The 22,526-nt window shown below is 38.7% G+C and overlaps 1 protein-coding gene across 2 annotated transcripts in view; it reads right to left on the minus strand.

Moving 5' to 3' along the window:
• Positions 1–22,526, minus strand: part of WAC (WW domain containing adaptor with coiled-coil) — a 58,343-nt gene that overhangs the window by 22,414 nt on the left and 13,403 nt on the right. For both annotated transcript variants that reach the window (XM_069006567.1, XM_069006566.1), the window contains exons 4-7: positions 15,061–15,167; positions 14,197–14,312; positions 13,555–13,667; positions 11,820–12,128 (exon numbers count right to left, since the gene is read on the minus strand). In XM_069006567.1, coding sequence (XP_068862668.1) covers positions 11,820–12,128; positions 13,555–13,667; positions 14,197–14,312; positions 15,061–15,167 — 645 coding nt within the window. The remainder of the gene's footprint in view (positions 1–11,819; positions 12,129–13,554; positions 13,668–14,196; positions 14,313–15,060; positions 15,168–22,526) is intronic.

The following is a 22,526-nucleotide window of genomic DNA, read 5'->3' on the forward strand; positions in this document are numbered from 1 at the left end:
TCTGTGGGGCAACAGGGACAGATGATTTTCCCCAGCTCTTTATGCCCTTTGCCTCTTTCAGGCCTGTTAAAATAGCTTTTGAGAATTTCGGATTTCCTTTGGTTGTTAAGAAAAGCATGGTCTCGTTGCTCGGTCTCCTCAGTACAGTCTATACCATGTTTACAGTCAGCGTGGCCCACACCACATTTAGAGTCAGGAGAGAGATTTCTAGGAAGGTCTGTCCTGTGGGTCAATTGTCATGAGTTGCATGAAATGTGGGAGAAAATGGGCAAGTTTGGGAGGAAATTTTCTGCTTCAATGGTTTGGAAGTTCACCCCTGAACAACTACAGGATTTTGATAAAGAACAGAGTATTTTCCAAGGAGAATGCTGTTGCAACTCCAGAGAGGAGCAGATTATTGCAGTGTTGGGCTCTGGCTACTGTTTACCAGGCATAGTTCAATAGTAGACAGTCCCTCAGGGAGAAGAGGAAGAATACAGACCAACAGGCACTGAGACCACTCAAACAGCAGCTGAACCAGTGGAAGAACCCAAGCCAGTAGCAGTCACCCCTATACAGAAGAAGAAATCCAAGATCAAATCAGTTCACTTAGCGAGGGGTGAAGAGGAAGTAGAACCCTCACAACAGCAGGGAGAGGAAGGGCCAAAGATAATCACCCAGTCCCTATCCCTGAGTGAGCTGTGAGATACGCAGAAAGATTTCAGCTGCCAGTGGAATGAGACTCTGGTGACCTAGCTACTCCAGTGCTGGAGTATCATGGCCCATGATATGAAACCAGATGGTAGTGAAGCCAAGCAACTGGGATCCCTGTCCTGGGACATGGGCATTGACAAGGGGTTTGGGAAGAAGACAAACTGTCAGCCTCTGGAGATGACTCCTGTCATGCAGGAGGGAAGATACTCTCTCAAGGACAATCTAGTAGTGCACCCCAGTAAGTAGAATGCCATGGAAAAAAGGTATCCAGTACCTGAATCAGATGTGCTGGAAGCAATCTACAGAGATTCAAATAACAAGCAGTCTCCTGTAGATTCAGATCAGGCCCAGTGTACACAATCCACGTAGCAGAAATTTGTACAGAGCATGCCACTGTCATATGCCAACTCACTGGCATTGATGTTAATGAAAGGAAGAGAACAAACAGTGCTTCGTGTGACTACCCAGCTCCAGCACTATGAAGACCATCTTGACCCACACCTCGGCTGTAGAGGTTGTCCAAGACTGTGGACAGACTTGAAAAAGTCAGTGAGGAAATGTCCCACACCCCACCAGTGTGGACCAGTCTCTGCTACTGGGAGCAAGCAACCCCCTGCTCAAGAGAGAAGATACACACAACAAAGTAACCTGTGTTTTTCCTGTGAGCAAAAGAGAGAACATGAGGAAGTGGGGCGAAAACTCCACCTCTGCCCTAGCAGTACAGGTATGTGAGCTGAACAGAACAACTGTCACAGGAACTTCTTCAAGGACAAATGCCACTCCAGTTTTCAGTGGGCAAGTCCTCAGATAGAAGAGCTGATGTTACTTCTAATCCTCTAGAAGGGACCTCCAGTTCATATTTACAAGGAGTGAGCAATGAGACCAGCACTAAAGGGGCCCTGCCCCCAACCAGACGGGGGAAAGGGACAATCAGATCTATTGGACTCTGTGGATCCAATGGTCTGGCACATCAGACCCACAAGAGTATAAGGCTTTAGCTGACACCAGCACACAAGGTACCCTGATGCCATCAAGGTATGTAGGGGCAGAATCCATCTGTATTTCTGGGGTGACAGGAGGATCCCAAAAGCTGACTGTACTGGAAGCTGAAGTGAATGAGCTGGAATCTGGAATAAATGGCAAAACTACCCCACTGTCACTGACCCAGAAGCACCATGCATCCTTGGCACAGATGACTTCTGCAGAGGGTATTTCAAGGACGCAAAAGGACATTGTTGGGCGTTTGGGATAGGTGCTTTAGAGACAGAGGAAATTAGACAGCTGAATACCTTGCCTGGTCTGTCAGAGGACTGTTCTGTTCTGGGATTGCTGAGAGCTGAAGAACAACAGGTACCAATTGCTACCACAACAGTCACTGTTGACAATACCACACCAGCTGGGACTCTGTGACCCCCATCCATGATGTGATCTGTGAACTGGAGAGCCAGGGAATGTCAGCAAGACAACACTTTAATAGCCCATACAGCCAGTGTTTAAGTCCAGTGCAGAGTGGAGATTGAGAGGGGACTGTTGTGGCCTGAATGAAGTCACGCCATCACTGAGTGCTGCTGTGCCAGACATACTTGAACTTCAGTGTGAACTGGAGTCCAAGGCAGGGAAGTGGTGCCACCACTGACACTGCCAATACATTTTCTTCCATTCCTTTGGCAGGAGAATGCAGACCACAGTCTGCTTTTACCTGAGGAGTGTGCAGTATACTTGGAACCGACTGTCCCAAGGGAGCAAACACAGCTCCACTGTTTGCCATGGACTGATCCAGAATGCACCGGAAAAGGGTGAGGCTCCAGAACTCCTGCAGTATATTGTTGACATCATTGTATGGGGGAACACAGCAGAGGAAGTTTTTGAGAAAAGGGAGAAGATAATCCAAATCATCCAGAAAGCAAATTTTGCCATAAAGCAAAGTAAGGTCAAGGGACCTGTCCAGGAAATTCAGTTTTTAGGAGTAAAATGGCAAGACGGACATGATCAAAGTCCAATGGTTGTGGTCAACAAAATAGCAACTATGTCCCCACCAGTGAGCAAAGAGGAAGCACAAGCTTTTCCAGGTGTTGTGGGTTTTTGGAGAATGCATATTCCAGATTACAGTCAGACTGTCAGGCCACTCTATCATGTAACATGGAAGAACAACTTGAAGCAGGATTCCGAACAACAAGCTTTTGAACAAAATAAAACAGGATCATGCAGTAGCCCTTGGGCCAGTCAACATAGAACAAGATGTGAAAAACATGCTCCACACTGCAGTCAGGGAGAATGGTCCTTCCTGAAGTCTCTGGTAAGAAGTACCTGGGGAGACTCAAGGACAACCCCTGGAGTTCTGGAGTAGGGATACAAAAGATCCAAGGCCTGCTACATCCCAACCAAAAAAAAAAGATACTGGCAACTTATGAAGGGCTTCAAGCTGCTTCAGAAGTGACTGGCACCAAAGTACAGCTACTCCTGGCATCCTGACTGCCACTGCTGGGCTGGATGTGCAAGGGGGAAGCCCCTTCCACACATGATGCCAGTGATGGTATGTGGAGCAAGTGGGTCATGTTGGTAACACAGCAAATTAAAACAGGAAACCCCAATCGCCCTTGGATCTTGAAATTCATCACAAACTGGCCCAAAGGTGAAAATTTTGAACTATCATCATCAGAAGAGCAAGAAATGGTGACATGTATTGAGAAGACCACACCATATAATCAGCTACAAGAAAATGAAAAGTGATAGTCTCTTCACTGATGGTTCCTGCTGTATTGAAGGGACACATCAAATATGGAAAGCTGTTGTATTGAGTCCCATGAGGCAAGCCACAAAAGCTATTGAGGGATAAGGTGGATCAAGTCAGGTTGTACAGATGAAAGCCTGGCTGATTGATTATAGCACACTTCCAGCTGGCTTTAGATATCACTGAATGAGACAAAATGGCCAACACTTTACTTCTACAATGAGTCATGGATGGTAGCAAATGCTCTGTGGCGGTGGCTGGACAGATGGAAAAAGACCAATTGGCAGTGCAGAGGGAAAACCATCTGGGCTGCTGTATTATGGCAAGATATCACTACCAGTGTAGAGAAGTTGACTGCTAAAGTCTGTCATGCAGATGCTCTCTGTACCCAAGAGTTGGGCTACCGAAGCATGAATTATTTCTGGCTCAGTGGGCTCACGATGCCTCACATCATCAGGAAAGAGATGCAACATACTGAGGGGCTCACGACTGAGGGGTGGATTTAACCCCAGACAGCATCTTACAGGTTACTCACAACTGTGAAACATGCACTGCAACCACATAGACCAAGCAGGTAAAGCCCCTGTTGTACAGTGGATGATGGTCAAAAGTAAGTATGGGAAAGCCTTGCTGATTCATTATAGCACACTTCCACAAACCTGCCATGGGCAAGCTCTACATGCTTACAATGACGGGAACAACCACTGGATGCCTGGAGACAGCCTGTGCCTCACGCCACTGCCCAGAACACCACCTTGGGACGTGGCACTCCGAAAGAATTGAATCAGACAATAGGACTTATTTCAAAAACAGCCTCATAGACACCTGGGCCACAGTACTGAGTGGGTGTATCATACTCCCTTGTCATGCACCAGCCGCTGGGAAAACTGAACTGTAACAACAGACTGCTAAAAACCACACTGAAAGCAATGAGTGGTAGGACCATCAAACATTGGGAAATGCATTTAGCAAAGGCCACTTAGTTAGCTAACACCAGAGGCTCTACCAAGTGAGCTGGTCCTGTCCAAACAGAACCTCCATATACCACAGAAGGGGATTAATTCCCCGTGGTACATATGAAGAATGTGTTAGGGAAGACAGTTTGGATTAGTCCTTCCTCAAGCAAAGGCAAAAGCCATCCACAGGGTAGGCAAACCCATCCATGTTTTCGCTCAAGGACCTGGGCGCACTTGGTCAGTAATGCAGAGGGATGGGGAAACACTGTGTGTGTCTCAATGGGATTTGATTTTTATGTGAGAGCAGTCTGTAATACCGAATTTTAAAACACTGGCTGTTGAATGACACTGTCACTGTATGCTGTAACTACCATGGACAATGAGTATGGACTGCTTCAGACACACCAATCATGAGCTCCTGATACAGCTTGCAATTAGGCGGGAGCACACCAGTTGGAAGGTGTAGGATCTGGGCATGATGTAAGATGGTACAGAATAAAGGGTGGGTAACATCCTGGTTCTGCTCAGACAGGGTTAATTTCTGCAGCAGCCAGGAGAAGCAGTTATTTTGTACCACCTCACTTCACTGCCAGGGTTGGGGAAGGGAGTCTTTTCTCCAGTGGGGGAAGATGGCAGTAGTTCCCATAATGTGGTCCCCCCATGTCGTGAGCTTTTGTTTGCATGTGAATTGTTCCTCTCTCCTTCACACCCTTCTAATAATATTGTTGCTTTTACTGTTCAATTTCTTATTTCACTGCTGTTTCCAATAAATTGTTCTTATCTCAGCCTATAATCTTTACCTCTTCTCCACAGAGGGAAACTCCTTTGTGATGGAAACACACATGCTAAAAATACAAATTAGTTGTATATAATCACAACCTTCTTTACCTTAATTTAAACCCATCTATCTTACTTCATGGCTCACAGACAGGATATTAAATCCTAGAAATACTGCCAATAAAACAAAGCCTCCAAACATCTCTTTTTGTATAATGTAATTACAAAGGTTAAAACCTGGTTTACTTTATGATGCTATACAGAGCCTGCAAGTTTTGCCTTTTGAAGTTAATATAACCAGTCAGAACTCCTCATGATGAAATATTTGTCTGACAAAAACCCTCAGATATCCCTCACTGGGATGTGTGCATTTCCCCTGCTTTTTCCACAAATAGAAGCAGAAACTCCTCACTCCCTTCTTTTCCTCCCTAATTCCCTTTCTCTGATCTGCTTTGGGAGACTGTTACACTGTTTATGTTGCCACAGAATTAAGTTTACTTTCCAACATCTAAACACGATTTTCTAGTTTACTAGAGTTTTAAAAAATGCTTATTAATAATACAATCCTGTAGTTCTTAAGTGCACTTGAAGCCCTCAAACATCATGAAACACAGTCAAGATGAACACAGCATGCTGAGAAAAGTTAAATCTCAACAAATTTAAATTCTGTAGTTTTACAGCTCTGATCCACTGGTCAACATGTGTCAACATCAATTCATGTTCCTTAACAAGCAACCTACACTATTATTGCAAAAGAAGGATTTGGATTACATGGCAGTCATTCATAAACCTAATCTGAATCATTAAGCATCAGACTAATTTTGATATGACAACTGGAATTTTACCAACAGAAAATAAAATTAGTTCATGTCTTATAAAATAATTTTTGTAACAGCTTAAGACTTTTCCAGGCCTTGCAGCATAGACTGTGGCTGAAGAAGTGCAACATGACAAGTCTGCAGCCTCTTCACTGTCAACATCAATGTCGAAACAAATACTATGCAAATGACTCTAACCTCACCTAAAACTTCAGCTTTTATCATGAAAGTCCCAAGGAAAGCTTTTTAAATTAAAAAAAATTAAATAAAAAACAAAGCTAGAACACAGCATGCTGCAATCTCTCCAAGTTTTAAGAACTTCATTAAATAAAATTTGTTTTATCTCTTCCTCCAAATAACTAAAAAAAGAAGAAAATAATTCTTAAAATTACTTTTTGTGATTTTAAAAATATGACCTTGCACCAATTTTTCCATTATAAGCTATGCACAATAAAGTCTTAATATATGGAGCTTCTAAAATGCTTCTAAAAAGATCCATTCACTTTGTTGCAATAACGTGAAAATACAGTATGCTTTCTGATAATTATGCAAACTAGTTTATTAGATGCAACCTACATATAAAACCATATTATAGAACAACTACAAAACAACTTTCTGGACCATCAACTTTAATCACGTGGAAAAAAAAAGACCAAGAAACAAAGCCATCCAAAACAAAAAAAAAGGAGGAAAACAAAGTAATCTGATGGCAAAAAGAAACACCATTAGATGTGGAGATTAACTTAATGGGAAGAACTATTAATTGGTTTAACATTAAAATGGAGCAGGAAAAAACCTTTTTATAATGAAAATAATTTTTGAAGACCATAATGATTAGGGAAGAGCTTTCTATTCATAACCTTCTCTGCTGGAGTGTGACCCACAAGCACATTTTTTGGACAAAAAGGAAAGAAATCCAAGTTGTCAGTCAGGATTTCACATTACAAGGTGCACATTTGTTCTAAGTTTTGCTAAGAGGTTTGTTAAGTTTTTGCAGAAGTAGAAACGCCAGGTCAAGTCAAAATGGAAACCTTCTGGTGTGATGCCTCCAAGCAGTGGGAATTTTTTAATAACATGGCCAAATAATCCTTCCAGAAAAAAAATAACAGATCATTTTCAGCAGTCATGCCATCATGTTCTTCAGTTTTTTCTAAGCACCCTTAGCTTCTCAGTTTGAGTCAGTACATAAACATGGTACCGAACCTTGCCATCACCAATCTCTGCCCCTCATGACAAGAACCCTTGCTCCTAAGCAAACAGCTGATGGACATTCTAAAAGGCAACCCTGAGCCTACAAGCTTGAAGGCAAGGGGGTGGAAATCAAAGCCTTCTGACTGTTCTTCTCTTCTGACTGTTCTGACTCTGCTTCAATGAAGAGGTTTGATACTGACAGTCCCACACCTCTGCTGTGCCTCTGCCACCCCACTCTGCCTGCTGGAATCCTGCAAGCACCTGTAACTTGCTTACTCTCCTCCTAACCAGGGTGAGCTGAGCTCATCAGGCATACCAGTGTGACAGAGAACTGGGTGGGAAAAAAGAACAGAACTGGGAAACTGAACTGCTTTCTTTGTGAAGGAAGGTCTTTCCTCCACAGTCCTCTTTTTGACAGCTAACATACAAGTTAGTCCCTGCATGACTAGCTTTAAATTAATGCTACATATAAGCTTGCTCTTATTCTGATTTATTTTAACACAGATTTATTTTTAATGACATGCAAATTACCCACTACTGCTGACTTGATGATTCCTAAATTATTAAAATGACCCTTTGAGTGTTCCAATAGCTTTTACTACTGATGTAATTTTTATTCCATTTAAAACAAAACAAATGCATTCAAAGTCCTTTGGATCCAAAACTACAATATTACCCTACCACTCTATTGTGAGCTTGAGCTGTTATCTTTGCACTGCTAGCAACTATTAGGCACGTGTGCTCTCACACTGTGCTCTCTGTGGAAGGAAAACTGCATTACAAAATTTTCTGAAATTCGTATCCTACTGCCCTATAAACCTCATCTCTGCTTCACTGATTAAAAAACTACTACCCAGAACAGCTAAGAGAATTGCTTTATTTTCTGCTGATGATTAAAATCATAACACATTTTCTGTCCTGAAGCACCTGGAGTGTACAGTTCACCAACTAAGTTCTCTGAGCACTGGTAGTCACATTTATCTGTTTTACATAGTTCAGTTCTAATCTACTAAGGACCTTAAGCCACAACAAAAATACATAAATATTTAAAAGCAATGCATCTGTAAAGACATTTGACCAAATGAAACTATAGTAACAATAGCAACTAGGTTCTCAAAAACACTCAAATTATCTAAAATACAAAAAATTCCGTATTTCTCACATTTGGATTATTCCAATCTTACAACTGAATTTTTTGGTTTTTACCTCTGCTGTCAAAATAAATGTAACAGCAACATTCACCAAACAAGTACAAAGTATTGGAAGAAACTTCTAACATTCTCACATTGTAACTTTTTCTAACCAACATATGAATTGAGTAATATACTTGAAACTGCAAAACTCAGCCAAAGAAGATGCAACAACACCAGAAGCAATGTTAATAACTGACCACTAAAGACTAGTGAGTGTTACAAGAAAACCACAGGGGTGAGAAAAGGAAAAGAAGCACCAGAGTCACAACCCACCCAGCATTGCACTGGCCAGCTTGCTGTGTTCTCATAAAAATTTTAGAGTACTGCTGCACTAGAAACAGAAGTGCTGCCTGATGGGACTTGGAGGAAAGGTGTGAGAAGCAGTATCCTACAGACAGACACACTGTTAAGATATGGACAACACAACATTTCATTCTGAATTAGAAATAGGAAAATGTGATGTGCCCTACAGATAAAGCAGCCAGAAAGTAGGAAAAGCAACCCCACACTTTACCTGCATAAAGCACTCACAGTGAGCACAAACAGAAGCAGCAGATTCTGACTGGAACATTCAAACCAAAGGGTAGAGGTCAAATAGTTCCCCAGGAACTCTCCACTACTGCCAGCCATTGAGGGCAGAGGACTACTGCTAACAGCTGAGCTATAGTTCAGCCAGGGATTTTATTCAATCTCCTTGTGGGACTACAACATACCCCTGCAGCAAAAGAGATTGAGCTGAAAAAAGCATTTTTGTTGGGTTTTGTGGTTTTTTTTGTTGTTCTGCTGTTCAAAACTACTACTGCATTAAAAAATACACACTGAAATCACAACTATTAAAACAGTGGTACATATATGCTGGCATAAGGCAACCAGCAACACATTCACAAGAAGCAAGAATTCATTTAAGGAAGGACTACTGCACATAATATTCAGTCATTTGGACCAACCTATTTTTATAAGCAAAAAAATACAGCTTTACCTCTTTTTAGAAAGAGAGAGGGATGGCATAGTCACTGAACAGAAAAAAAAAGATCAAAGGCTATTTACTTTACTAGTATAAACATAAACCTCTCAAACTATTTTTCAGTTTTGCAAAGACACTTTTAGAAGATTGTCTGAACCGAGTGTCTCAGGATTATTATTGTATTTTCAATTCATAGAACAGCTACAAAAAATACTTTATGATTTTATAAACAGCATACCTCTAGTACTGCAGGTTCACAGTCACCTCTGAGAGAATGAGTAACAGTAAATCATCCAAAACACTGCTTCTTCCCTTCTTTTAAATTTAAATATGCAAAATGCTACAAAAAATTTACTGGTTCAATTTCCTTAAAAAGACAGTCTGACATTCCCCAAAAAAAGAAAAAGGAAAGTCAACTGAATGTACTCTTTGATGATCTTTTATCATGACAGAACCTGCACTGAATTCTTCTGTTTCTGTACAAGAGGTAAAGCAACATCTAAGAAGTCACATTTTCTAGAGTAAGAATTTCAAGCCTAACATTCATCTGTTCTTATTCTTCAGTTATTTACTAACCTTCTGTAATCCACCCTTTTCTGAAGCTCAGTAAGTACAATATCTGCTCACAATCAAGCACCATGAAACAGACCAGTGAGGCATGATTATTACAGAGATTCTATCCATTTAACCCACATAAAATTAAAAAAAATACCTATCTAAGAATACAGAAATTCAGTGAATTAATTAATATGAAACCATCCATGGTAATATGGATTCTGAAGTAAGATTTACAGTGTCAAGACTGCCCTGTGTGCTTGTTTTCATCATTATACCCAGCTGTATGTTCTCAAATTAATGTTGTATGCAAGAAATATTAGAACTCTGCCAACATTTGTAGCAGTTGTCAGAATGGGAAGTTCCTTCAATTGCTGTTAAGAGTCAGTTGCTCAATTGAAAAAGATGTGCAATAAAGCAGTGAAAGAATATCCAGTATGAAATCTGATCACACACCAAACAGGAATCAAGAACATGCCAGAATTGAATAATACTAAGAGGGTTTTCAAGTGTATTTTAAATATAGAAATAGAAATAGAGTAGATACTCTAAAGGAAAGAACACTTGACATGGATGTTTTCCACTGTAATGTGTACAAGTGGGTCAAACTGCAATCAGAAAATAGAGGCTTAACTGAAGCAGGTAACTACTGCACTCAGAACAAGAACCATGCATGAACTAGTACACCTTACTTCATGTTTAACTGTGTTGAAAGGAAGAGGCTTGCTGAAAGTAACCTGTTCCTCTGTAGTTTACAGTCAGTATCCATGACCCAGGTTATGTAAAAATCGCACAAAGTGTCAAGAAAAAACATAGAATTTCTTTACATGCCCAATTATCTTGCACTGCAGTTTTTATCAACATATGACATTGTTTGAATATTTTGAGTGGCCAGGTGTACTTAAATCTGTGTAAAAGCTGGACCTCTTTAATACACGGAAATGGAAGACTTGAAAACAAACACAGAGTACGAGACCAGTGTCAAACCAGAGTCTGTTAGGTCTTCTTTTTAAAACACTATTTAACTAGACCAACTTGCAAGTATGAACAGGGCAGCAAGCCATCTTCCAAAAAATAATTCAATTACATACTAATTATGCAATATTTTAAATTAAACCCAACATGATTATCAAAAATTACTTTTCCCCCTCCCAAAGCCCCCAAAATAGTATTTTCTTACACAATACCATACCACTCTCTAAAACTTGACTAAACCAAAGTAACACACTATCACTAATGACACACATCTCATTCTCTCAATCTTCTTGAACTCTTCTTCCCTAAAACAATGAAGTAAACCTAACTAAAAGACTTTTGAAAGGTCACAAACAATGCACAGTGAAGTCCTGATCTTCACTTGACTCAAACTGTATCTAACAGGTATTATCAGATAACAGAAACACAAACTATCAGCAGATTTAGAACTGAAGATCCAGCATTTCTCAAGATCAAAACAGATTAGTTCTTACAAACATGTAGAAAACTCTCACTTTCTGTAAGAATTGTGCTTGTGTTGATTGAAAGGTTTGACACTGACACTCCAAACAGTAACAGCAGTTCATACACATAATGGTCCAAAATGACTTTCAAATTGTGTAACTGCATAACAACTCAAATAAATGGCAAAGATCCAGAACAACAAGAGAGAACACAAAAATTAAAATATGTTCTACTAAAATACACATTTCAAATTATCATTTGAAATGTTAATTTGCAGAATAAGCCAGTAAATAGCAAGTATCACAGTGTCAATTTGAAGTTGTATAAGATATAGCAAATGTGGTTTAGGGGAAAATAAACACATCAAAACAGTAATCGGGTTCTAAGCACATACAACCAAACAGGAAAAATATCCTTGAACTCTAGTACTAACGTACTTTGAACAAGCCATGTAATGCAATGCATAATCTTTAATACTAGAGGGAATTTCAGTAGACATACCTTTTCTCTCTGTTTTCTGTGCAGGGATGGAAGATGTGGATGTAGACAGTTTTGATAAAGTAGATGCTCCATTAGCATCAAAGGATTTCTTTGGCTGGTGATCAGATTGTAGAGAAAATGGACTAGGAGGAACAGTGCTTGGGGCAGCAGTTGGATGAACCACTGGTTTGATGGGATGCTGTACTGGAGTAGAACTACTGTGAGTCTCTGCTCTTGGCAGTCTGTAGTCTCTGTCATTGTGCCTGCTTGTTTGAGATAAAATATTCTGTGGGAGCATACTGCTGGTGTCACTGGAATGCTTGTCTTCCACTTTTTTTCAGGATTCCCCAAGGAACGTTGCAATAAGAAAAAAAAGATTAAATTAGAAACAAGTCTAAGATTGCAGTCACTGATTAATACAGCTGCACACCAACAACTAGAGCTGATTGAACTTCTTATGATTAAAAAAAGCCTCAAGTAGATCAGCATCAAAAAAGGCAAAATTTAATTCTACTCACTGACAAAATGCATTTTCTCTGACCTTTGCTTGATTTAGAGTTCCGGTTAAACACTGTGTTTTGATGAAAGGCTGCTTTATAACGAGTGTTACAGTCAAGTTAATTTTTGAAGTCTCCTAAAAAAATCTAAATCAAGATCTATTATTTCCATCTTGTATTTAGTGTGAAGAGATAATTTGTGCCATTTTTCTTTTGTTCATCAAAAACCCCAAACATCAAGTATAATTTAATAGTTTCACATTCTAGCCTTCAAAGAATTCCTTTTCATGTCACTTGAGTACTACTACAACAAATTTACTTACTGTTAATTCAAGACATTTATATGTATTTAATGAGCGACTAATCTGCATTGGTCACACAATCATAGACTTTAAAATATGCTAAGTGAACATACCAAGCAAATACAGAGTAGTTCTTTTCATAGATTCTTACATTTTCACCTGTCATATATCAAATACTCACTGCATTATGCATGTCTGCTATCTTTTTGTAGCATCCAGTATATTTTAGCATATGCAGTAAGTTTCAGTGTACACAGAAAAACAGCCCTTTATACATCTTTACCTTGCCAAATCCCAAGAGCGTGGGTGAAGAATAATACTTTGGCTTCTACTTTTAAACTACTATGAGAACTATGCTACAAATTTACCCAAACTACATGAGCATACAGACAGAATCTTACAGTACAACTATTTTCCAGAAAAAAAATTGAAAAGATTAAAGCTAGGTATCAAGACAAAAATCTCCAAGTTACAGAAATTTCTAGTCCAGGGAATATTTCACTCAGAGTAATGATGAGGTAAAAATACGCTCTCAGTAACACATCCAAGCCTCTGAAAACCCTGATATTAAAATCCATTAAATGAGGTTATTATTTATAGATGTGAAATCTTTACTTTTAAGCTCAGAATATGACATTAGCAGTGATCATGACAGTCCAACTAAACTACAGATTATGCAAGTTGTTTAAGTAACTACGCATGAAGATAATTAAATTCGGCAGTAAAAGCCACAAAAAGGAGAAGCACCATGAAAAGCATTAAGCAAGTATTGCACTAGTAAAATTATTGAAAGAAACAACATTTGGGAGAGTTAACTGTGCTTTCCACTTTGGCTTTTATATATAAAAAGGTGAGGAAAAACAGCTAGGAAAGGGATTTTTAACTTTTTTCAAGTTTGGAAAAGAAAACAGTAATGCAAACAAGGCAAGAATATATTGCTGTAAAAAAACCACATACTTCCACTGGCAAACCCACTGGCAGCTGTCGCCTGCATCACCTCTCTTCTGTAATCCCTATCTTTTGGAAAACTGTTAACTGACATTTTGCTTGCTTCTTTTTGCCTCTGCTCTCTGAAGAAAAGAAAACAAAAGTTAGCTAAGAACTTACATTATCTAATAATATAAGAATTTCTGTAAGTTACATGAGATGAATTAAACTGTTGAGAGCTTGCTGCTACAGGTAGGGTTTGCAAACTCTAGCCACTGCTTCCTTACATCTGGGCTGATTGAAGCCCACAATTATACCAGTTTAGCTCACCAATCTTGTCAAAAAAAAAAAACCAAACAAAAAACCTCACCCCAAAACAAAACAAGAAACAAAAAAAACCCCAACAACAACAAAAAAATGAACAAACAAACAACAACAAAAACCCCCAATCAATCAAAAAGCCATCCCCACACAAACCAACCATACTCCCCTCTCAAGGCTCTGGACTGTCGAATGATAAAAGAGGTGCCAGAGGTCATGGTAAGGGTAGGAACACAGCAGACTTAGACCACAGTCTTTTATAGCAGTAATCTATTAGATAAGCTCAACTGCTCTGAAATGTGCTTAAGAATATTTGTTCTTTATACAATTAAAATAAACACAAACATATACCTTTCCAGCCACTCTTTTGGTTTTTCCCATTGTGAAACTTCTGTTCGGCAGTTGTAGTAGTACTTTTTGCCTGAAGAGCTGATGTGTTCAGACCAATCATCCGCAGAATCATAAGCCTTTAAAATACAAACAGCATTGGATGAAAGACAATTTTTTCTAATATACAAATTTAACAGCTTTCACTGTTTTCACAACTACATTACATCCTTATATGTACCCATATCACTGCATTCCACCATTTCTAAATGCCCGTTTCACTGATAGCTTGAAGACATGACCACTACACTCCTGTTGCATTCTGCAGTAGTTTCCCATCAGTCCCCTTAACAAAATTTAATAGTACGTTTAGTGGGATACAGTAATGTCAATACTGATAATATTAGTCTCCTTCGCCTTACAACATCCTCAAAATTATTATCTTTCCAAAATTTTTCTACAGATCACAAATTGACCAATTTTGTTTTATAGCAATTTTTAACAAATACCACTCGAACTACTAAAACTTTGATACTGAAGTGACTAAAATTCACAATATGTAATGTATTGCAAATAAGTAAAATCATACTGTCTGCTCTAGATTTACTACAAAGTTCATGAAAAATATTTCTGTATCTATATCATTTAAATAATCTAGTATTTTAAAATTAATGACAGGTAACTCAAAGCTCTAATGATTACCAGTTAGAATAGTTTTACAACATACTACAACTGCAGGTTGGGTTTACAGAGTGGTTACAAAACAAAGACTGATGTTGGAAAACTCAAGCACATAATGTACATGCTGCCTGTCATAGACAAAATTATGAAAATATGGTGTGTATAAACGGGACAACACATGGATGAAAATCAATCACAAATACTCACTGCATCAGAAGTTTTGCTTGGATTATTGCTGGGATTAGAAGAATGTGAATTTGAACTATGAAGAGCACTGTGGTTGTGTGAATTTTCTTGTGGAGAGTAACTGGTCCCTGAAAGAAAAGGGAAAGACTTCACCATGTATGCTTTCAGAGAAATCAACCACCTGCATTCTAAAGAGGAGGAAGGGGAAAGAAGAGGCAAGGAGAGAAGGCAAGTTGTCCATAGCCTGGACCACAGCATAGTTCAGATGCAGTAGTACTTCAAGAGACCACATGCACATTTCTTTTTCACATAGCATAAAACATACTTTGATTTTCTAACTACAGTAACACAGTATGCCCCTTCACTGGTCTCACTCTCAAACTTTATTCCATTACTAGCAAACAAATAGCCTTTATCATTTTGATGCTTTGAAGAGTCCTAACATGCCACTTCAGAAATTAAAAGGCATTTTCTCCTCAACATTAGATCAGAAAATTTAAATAGGCTTATCAATAGCCTGCATGGTTAGATGCATAAAATCAGGTTTTAAGTTTACTGAAGCAATGCTGTTTCCTTAAAACTGCTGTTTTGAGACTACTTGTATTTAGCTCTAGGTAACTACTTCTGTTTATGCATACAGACCAGACTAAATTTTCCAGCACCTCACTCTCTGCAATAAAAGTACTGACATCTAGAATACCAAAAGTAACATTTCCCAAACTGCCACCTGCTTCTGGCCTCCCTACCAACTACTCTTCAAGGCAACCTGGTTTTCTTTAATGTGAAAACACCTGAACAGCTGAAATGAGAAAGGAGATAATTCTCAACACCTTTTAGATCTGTATTCGTGCCTAAGCTCAAGCCACCTGAACAGTTCCATTTACAGTTAAACAAGGACATCCATTCAACTCTGCAAACTTCTTTTAAATTTCCTGATCTCTAAAATTTCTAAGCAAGTAAAAACTCGTTCATTGTTCTTTATGCAATTTTTTCCCTAAGTTTTAAATGTTCACATAAATCACACCAAACTAAGAAACATCATTTCTTACACATTTCAGGGAAACCCTAGATATTCTAAATGTAACACTCTCCCAGCCTTTGTTTTCCCTCTCCCTACTGAGAAATTTCTAAATACCCAGGGGTACTACATCAAGTACCATTTGCTTCACAAGTTGTATACCAATCTAAATATGAAGCCAAAGTGATTTGAAAATAGCAAAGACTTTGTCTTATGGGAAATTACAGTAAAGAACAGTAAAGGACTGATAGGTAGGAGTGAATGGAGTCATTAAAAAAAAAATTGTTCTAAAGTCTTCTGAGAGCTACACACAGAGAACATTACTAAATGACACAGTATGGTGCAGAATGAGTCGTTCTAACACAAATTCTGTCTTCTGAGCCTTCTAACTATACAAGCACTGACAAAATTACTATTTTAAACTTCTTTCTCCCCACCTTTAACCATGCAGGTGAGAAAAACAGTCCATCACAAAAGCAAAGAGGTATACCATCACCAAACTGTTCAGTGCCCTACAAAGGTTAAAGATCAATTTGCACACACATGAGTTACTGCAACCTGAACCAGCACTATCTCAAAACTTTTCCCTGTACCATTTTGGCTAAAATTGTATGTTATTCTCATAATATTGTCATAACGATATGAGGGGGAAAAACAAACAAAAAAAAAAAGGAAAACAGAGTAAGTCTCATACTCAAACACAGTCTTTCAAAAGCTAGACCATAGTCCTACACCAAAAGTACCTTGCATGCTCAGAGCCAGGCAGAATGACAGCACGGGGCAAGTTAGGCTTGTCAAAGCAGTATTTACAACCATCACACACTTGTGATGCACATGCCTAACAACAAAAATACATTTACAGAACCATTTGATTTCCTAGATATAAGTAGTATATCATAATTACAAGGCTGTACTCCTCAGTTACACTAACAGTCTCAATTTTTTTTTAGACACTGACCACAGAGTGAAATAGCTGTTTAATATTTTTGTATTAGCTGTTCTTTTAGTCTTTTTTTATTTACTATAGCCTTCTACTGAGATAAAAATCATTAAAATTTCTTAATGTATTTTTGTAGGTTGTTCAATACAGACGTATTTTAATTAATTTCTGCTATGAGGTAAAATCATCTCCCTTCTTCAAGGAAAAAATGAGATGAAATTTTACCAGATGGCTTTGTTTGAACAGTCCCTTCAAAACATCAGAAAGGACCAATGCGTTTAATTTACTGTAATCCTGTACTATGGATGCAGTAACACTGTATTTTGTTCAGCATGCTCAACATGTACACAGTGATTTTTAAATACTGTAGTGGCCTAAATACACCGCCACAGTGAATGTAATCTAACTGGCACTTTCCAAACATGAGAAAGAGCCAACAACATACCTATTACATCAATAAAATACTGTAAAGCCAATTCTACCCAACCCATAAACAAACCCCTCAAATTCACTGTGCAGGCTTTCAAATCCCACATGGTCTATCAGCTCAGCAGCATGCCCCTAATTTCACACTGTGCCCAGCCCCAGTAATGAATCACCAAGCGCAGTGCAGGAGTATCTGAGCAGCTGCAGCAAGTCACACATACCTCCAGCTGGTCCCGATAGAGAAACACCTACTATGCAGCAGTTTCTTCAGAGGGGGCCCCGGGGGCCTCCCAGACTGCCCACCCACAGGCTCCATCCCTCAGGAATCCTGTCCTAACTGAGCTAGCCTCAGCTGCATAAAATCTGATCATGGCTGCTCCAGCAATGCAGACTGCCTCGGGCCACCAGGACAAGCGATGTGGGCATTTACAGGGCCAGCCATAAACACGTTCCAACCGTGCCTGGGACAGTTACACGGGGTAATCACAGGTGCGGGTTCACCACCCAGACCTCAATTCTATTTTACACATAATACCACTTTATGTTTGGATCTCTACCCAAGCTTCAGGAATGAGCATACAACAGGACTGCTAAACTGCTATTTGCTGTTGGAAAGCTTCCAAGACCAAAGCAGATTATACTCAGGAGAACGAGAATTTTAGGCACTTCATCCAAGTTAAGGGCTTAAAGACTGTATGTAAACATGACAACCATATTACCAAATTACCTTTTCACACTGAGGCAGCAAGGTTTCAGTATGTGGTTAAATCCATTCACAGCCATCATCTAGGAATCTGACAACCCAGCCAAGCAAGCGGTGCCAGCTCAGGTTGACTGAGAAAGTTGCTGAAGATGTTTAACAGGCCAGAAAGCAACCCACAAGCAGAAGTCTACCTCTAAAAACAATGGGGGTTCCCCTCACCTGAATGCTAGGCTTCACCATTAGCAAAGCCTAACTCCAAGCCATTTTAAGGTGGCTGTGACTTTGCAAACAGCTCTGCATCTCCCAGCTGCACGTCTGGCAAAGCAGATCATGAGAACAGGATCACTAAGACTAGTCCATACCCCAGAAACAGGCCTGGTAAGGTAGATAGCATACTACTGTCCCTTGAGACAGTTCCCCATGGCACTTCTTACATTTTCCTTTTACAGTTAGACCTTCTTTACTAGTTCCACTTTCTTCAGGAAAGAGGAACAAAGACTTGTTTTTACACTCCTTAATTAGAGTATTTTCAGATTTAGCAATTGCTAATATATCTTTGACATGCCATAGGAAAATTCATATTGTGTTATAAATACTCCAGTTTCAGAACTCCCCATGGAAATGTTTAGTGCACAATCACGGTGAGTTTCCTCAGTTTAATCATTATTTTGAAAGCAGTTAAAGCTGGAAAGAGCTACTCCTAACTGGAAGATGGCCAACAAGGGCATCAGCACTACAGTTATATAAAACTGTAGTAGTGCAACCATGTGAGCAAGTCTTCCCTAGTGATGAACAAGTCATAGGGCAGGTCAGAGTCAAGGTTAAAATATCACAGCTATCTCTGAGTCTTTCCAACAAAAATCACATCCTCCTTACTAATGCATGAAGATCACCAGAAAGCACAAAGAGCAAAGGTCTGGGAACCAATGCAAAACTGACTTAATGCCTACTACAGATCTGAGATTCTGTCACACTAAGACTCATTTTAATGTTTTTGTAAGTTGTTTCCATATCCCAACTGCTGAATCCAAGACACTTTGAACTGCAACACGGGCTCAAAACTATGCCAGACTTGAAAAACAGATTTAACATAGGATAAAATAAGAATACTCCATTTTGCAGTACAGTCAACTTTCTCTAGCAATTATCACATTTAATTAACATTTCCATTAACCACACTTAATTAGCCATCTCCATTAACACCACTTCACTTCTGAAATTATAAAAAGTTCAAATTCTGAGTTAACTAAGGATCAGACTGCTCTAATGAAGCACCTGGTTTCCCTTCTCCCCTGCCATTCTTCAAGACCAAGCCGAAACTCTTTCCTTTCCAAAACCTATACATCTATACTGGCAATTACATCTACCTGCAACCACCTAAAATAAATTTTCTTGCCACTTGATTAGAATAATCAAATACATAACTGTGCATTCCCCTCCATCCTCTGGCATCCAAGTATCTTAGCCTAATTTACTCTTTTTGGTTCATGGCATTGTACAGTATCATAATCATAAGATCTCCAACTGAAATGCACAACTTGGAACAGAGAGACATTCGAGTTGCAGTATATATACTGTTGTACCACATGACAGTTAACTTGATACAGTTCACAACTGATAGAGCATTTATGTTTTCTTTTCAGCCAGAAAAATACCTTGTTAATATCCTCTCATTTTTTCTATAATAAAAAAGTCAGTGTAGATATAAAATAAAGGAAGTTCCCAAGTGCTAACCAGCTGGAACTCAAAGACAGTCTGCTCCTTAAGTTCCTCCAGAGGGAACTGGGATTCAGGAAGGGCTCTACGAGAGTCACCGTTTCTGTGCCCACCTATTAGGCATGTGGAAAGAAACACTGGGCAGCAGAAAAGCAAGGAAGGTCATTACATTTGTGACAACTCCATACATACTGTTCCATGACTCCACGTTCCACCTCTCAGCTAACATGCAATCAAATTCATTAAACTAGAGAGTATCAATATGAACCTCAACTTCCTCAAAAGAACAAATACTACCCAAATGACAGATACTAATTGGTTGTTAACAGAGAAAACAGGAAGATAGTTTATGGTGGTGATATTTTATGGGGATAACTAATTGAGAAGACTTCTTCAAACAGTGAAAATTATAGACATTTATCTAGGATAAGCCTAAATTAAAACGTTTAAAGTGTATTTCAACTGGCTTTGTTACTTCAGTGCAAATCTTTGTGCAGAACACTTTCTAAAGTACTGCATATGGGAGGAAATAAAGCAACACAATAGGAACACAATACCCAACATGCCAGCAGTAACAGAACAGCCTAGCATGGCCATTTTGATTTGCCAAATGTAAAAGTAATAAGACAAAACAATTTTTCTTCACTGCTTTTTTATGTGACCTGCTGTATTGAAATAAACATGGCTGCCTTCCATATGCAACCAAAAGCATAAAAACTTGCTATTTTCCTAGCAGAGCAGCAGCCTCAGAGAATACACCAACTGTGAAGTAACATTTTCCAGAAATCCATAACCTACAAAGTTGAATGCACAATGCTCTGCCAAAAGAAAGGAAATCTAGCCTGATCACTGTACTGCCCAACTACATACTCATTATGCCCCCCAAATAAATGTTTTATAGCAGTCAACAAGTAGCTCTATTGAGCAAAAAAACTTACAAAGTCTTATTTCATTCCCTATCCTTCTGTCCTGCCACACTGCCAATCCAGGACAGCAAAGCCTGTATTGTTTTGCACTATCCAAGTCACAGGGTAATCATCCCAATGTAAAGAAGTTCTCTTTTCCTGCAAGTTACCATTCACACAGAATTTGATGGTCGTCAGCCATAAACATTATTATAAACAGACCAGGAGTCATACATACATGGAGTGGCACAAACGACCAATAACAGATGAAAATGATACTGTAAACATGTAGTTTTATTCATAATAGAATTTTTCTTCTAAAATGGTAGTAAGACAATGACACCTTGAGAAGGAAAAGTCATGAGCAGTAAATTAATGAAAGTCAAGGACTCGTATTGTTTTACTAATGCAATACTGAGCAAAATCCAAGGCAATACTGATTATTAAAATGAAAAAGATAAAGTTAAATCTTACACATTGCATAATGTACAGTACATTTAATTTGCTCTTTTCTGCTTACATTTTTATTTTTAATTAGTTCTACTCAATTTTTTTCAGAAACCAAAGCTTAATTTTAGGGCAAACAGATCAAACTGCTCTAGAAAGAACACCAAGTTATTCCTGCCCATCAGAAAGGACAGCAGAAGGTAATAAAATGCCTCAAGCTGAATTCAAACTTTGAGTTTTCAAGTAACAATTCAGGGAATTACTACTCCAGCAGCTAACAGTTTTCCTAGGATTGTACTTCAGCCTAAATGAATAATACAGCTTGGGCTGTCCTCAGTGATAGACCAGATGAACTTTTGTCCAACCATCCTCTCATTTGCTCCTTTCCTTGCTACAGCTACAACTTAATAATTAAATAATTTTGGGGTTGTTTTCTTTCTCCCCTCAGTCTACCTCCCAGTAGCAATGAGAAATCACTTTTCAACTTAAGACACAACTTTGAAAACTATCAGGTTCACTAGCAAGGTACACTGAATGCAGCGAGCTACTATATGATCCAGTACTCAAATGTCACAAATCATACAGCTGAAAAAAGCCTAAGGGATGAAAACTGGATTTTCAGCACACTCTATACAGAATTTCCACCAACTTTCTTCATCAAAAAGAAACAGTATATTGTCAGTTTCCTTGATACCTCAACTATTGAAATAATAATAAACAAAGACTAGACAAATAATTTTACAATCACCCATAAAGATGTTTATTCTTTACTTTGAAGTGGGGTAAACAGTATCATTTGAAAGAATTTGCCTGTTTGTCAATAATTAAGGCAAATTCCAACCACCTTCTAAACATTTCTGGTAAGACTCAGAGGTTACCAAAGTAGATTGAACTAATTATAATCTACAAAATGGATTTATGTGAAATTAAAAACTATGGGGAGCCAAATTCTTCAGATTGACACTAGTGACTTCCTCCCTTTAGGAAACCTTAGGTTCAGGTCACCTAATAAAATAAAAAAATCCTCAACACTGCTGAACATTTACTAAGACATCCACTTCACTTGAGATCAATTGACTTGAAAAAAGTAGCTTAAGCAGTTTTACCCATGGAAAATGTGAGAATTTCAGCAACACAGAGTCATATTCCTAACTCTGGCTCACAATACCAAAAGATTTCAGTGTGTTTAATAAAAAACCAAACTCCTTGTTAAGCATCACTAATGACAGTTTAAAGTATTTTTAAGCTTGCAACACTAATTAACATTACCATATTTGTACTAAGGAGCGGGACATTGCTCTAAAAAGAAAGGAGGTAGATTGAGAATAAAGC

This window comes from Aphelocoma coerulescens, chromosome 2 (genome assembly GCF_041296385.1).
Source record: "Aphelocoma coerulescens isolate FSJ_1873_10779 chromosome 2, UR_Acoe_1.0, whole genome shotgun sequence".
Lineage (NCBI taxonomy): Eukaryota > Metazoa > Chordata > Aves > Passeriformes > Corvidae > Aphelocoma > Aphelocoma coerulescens.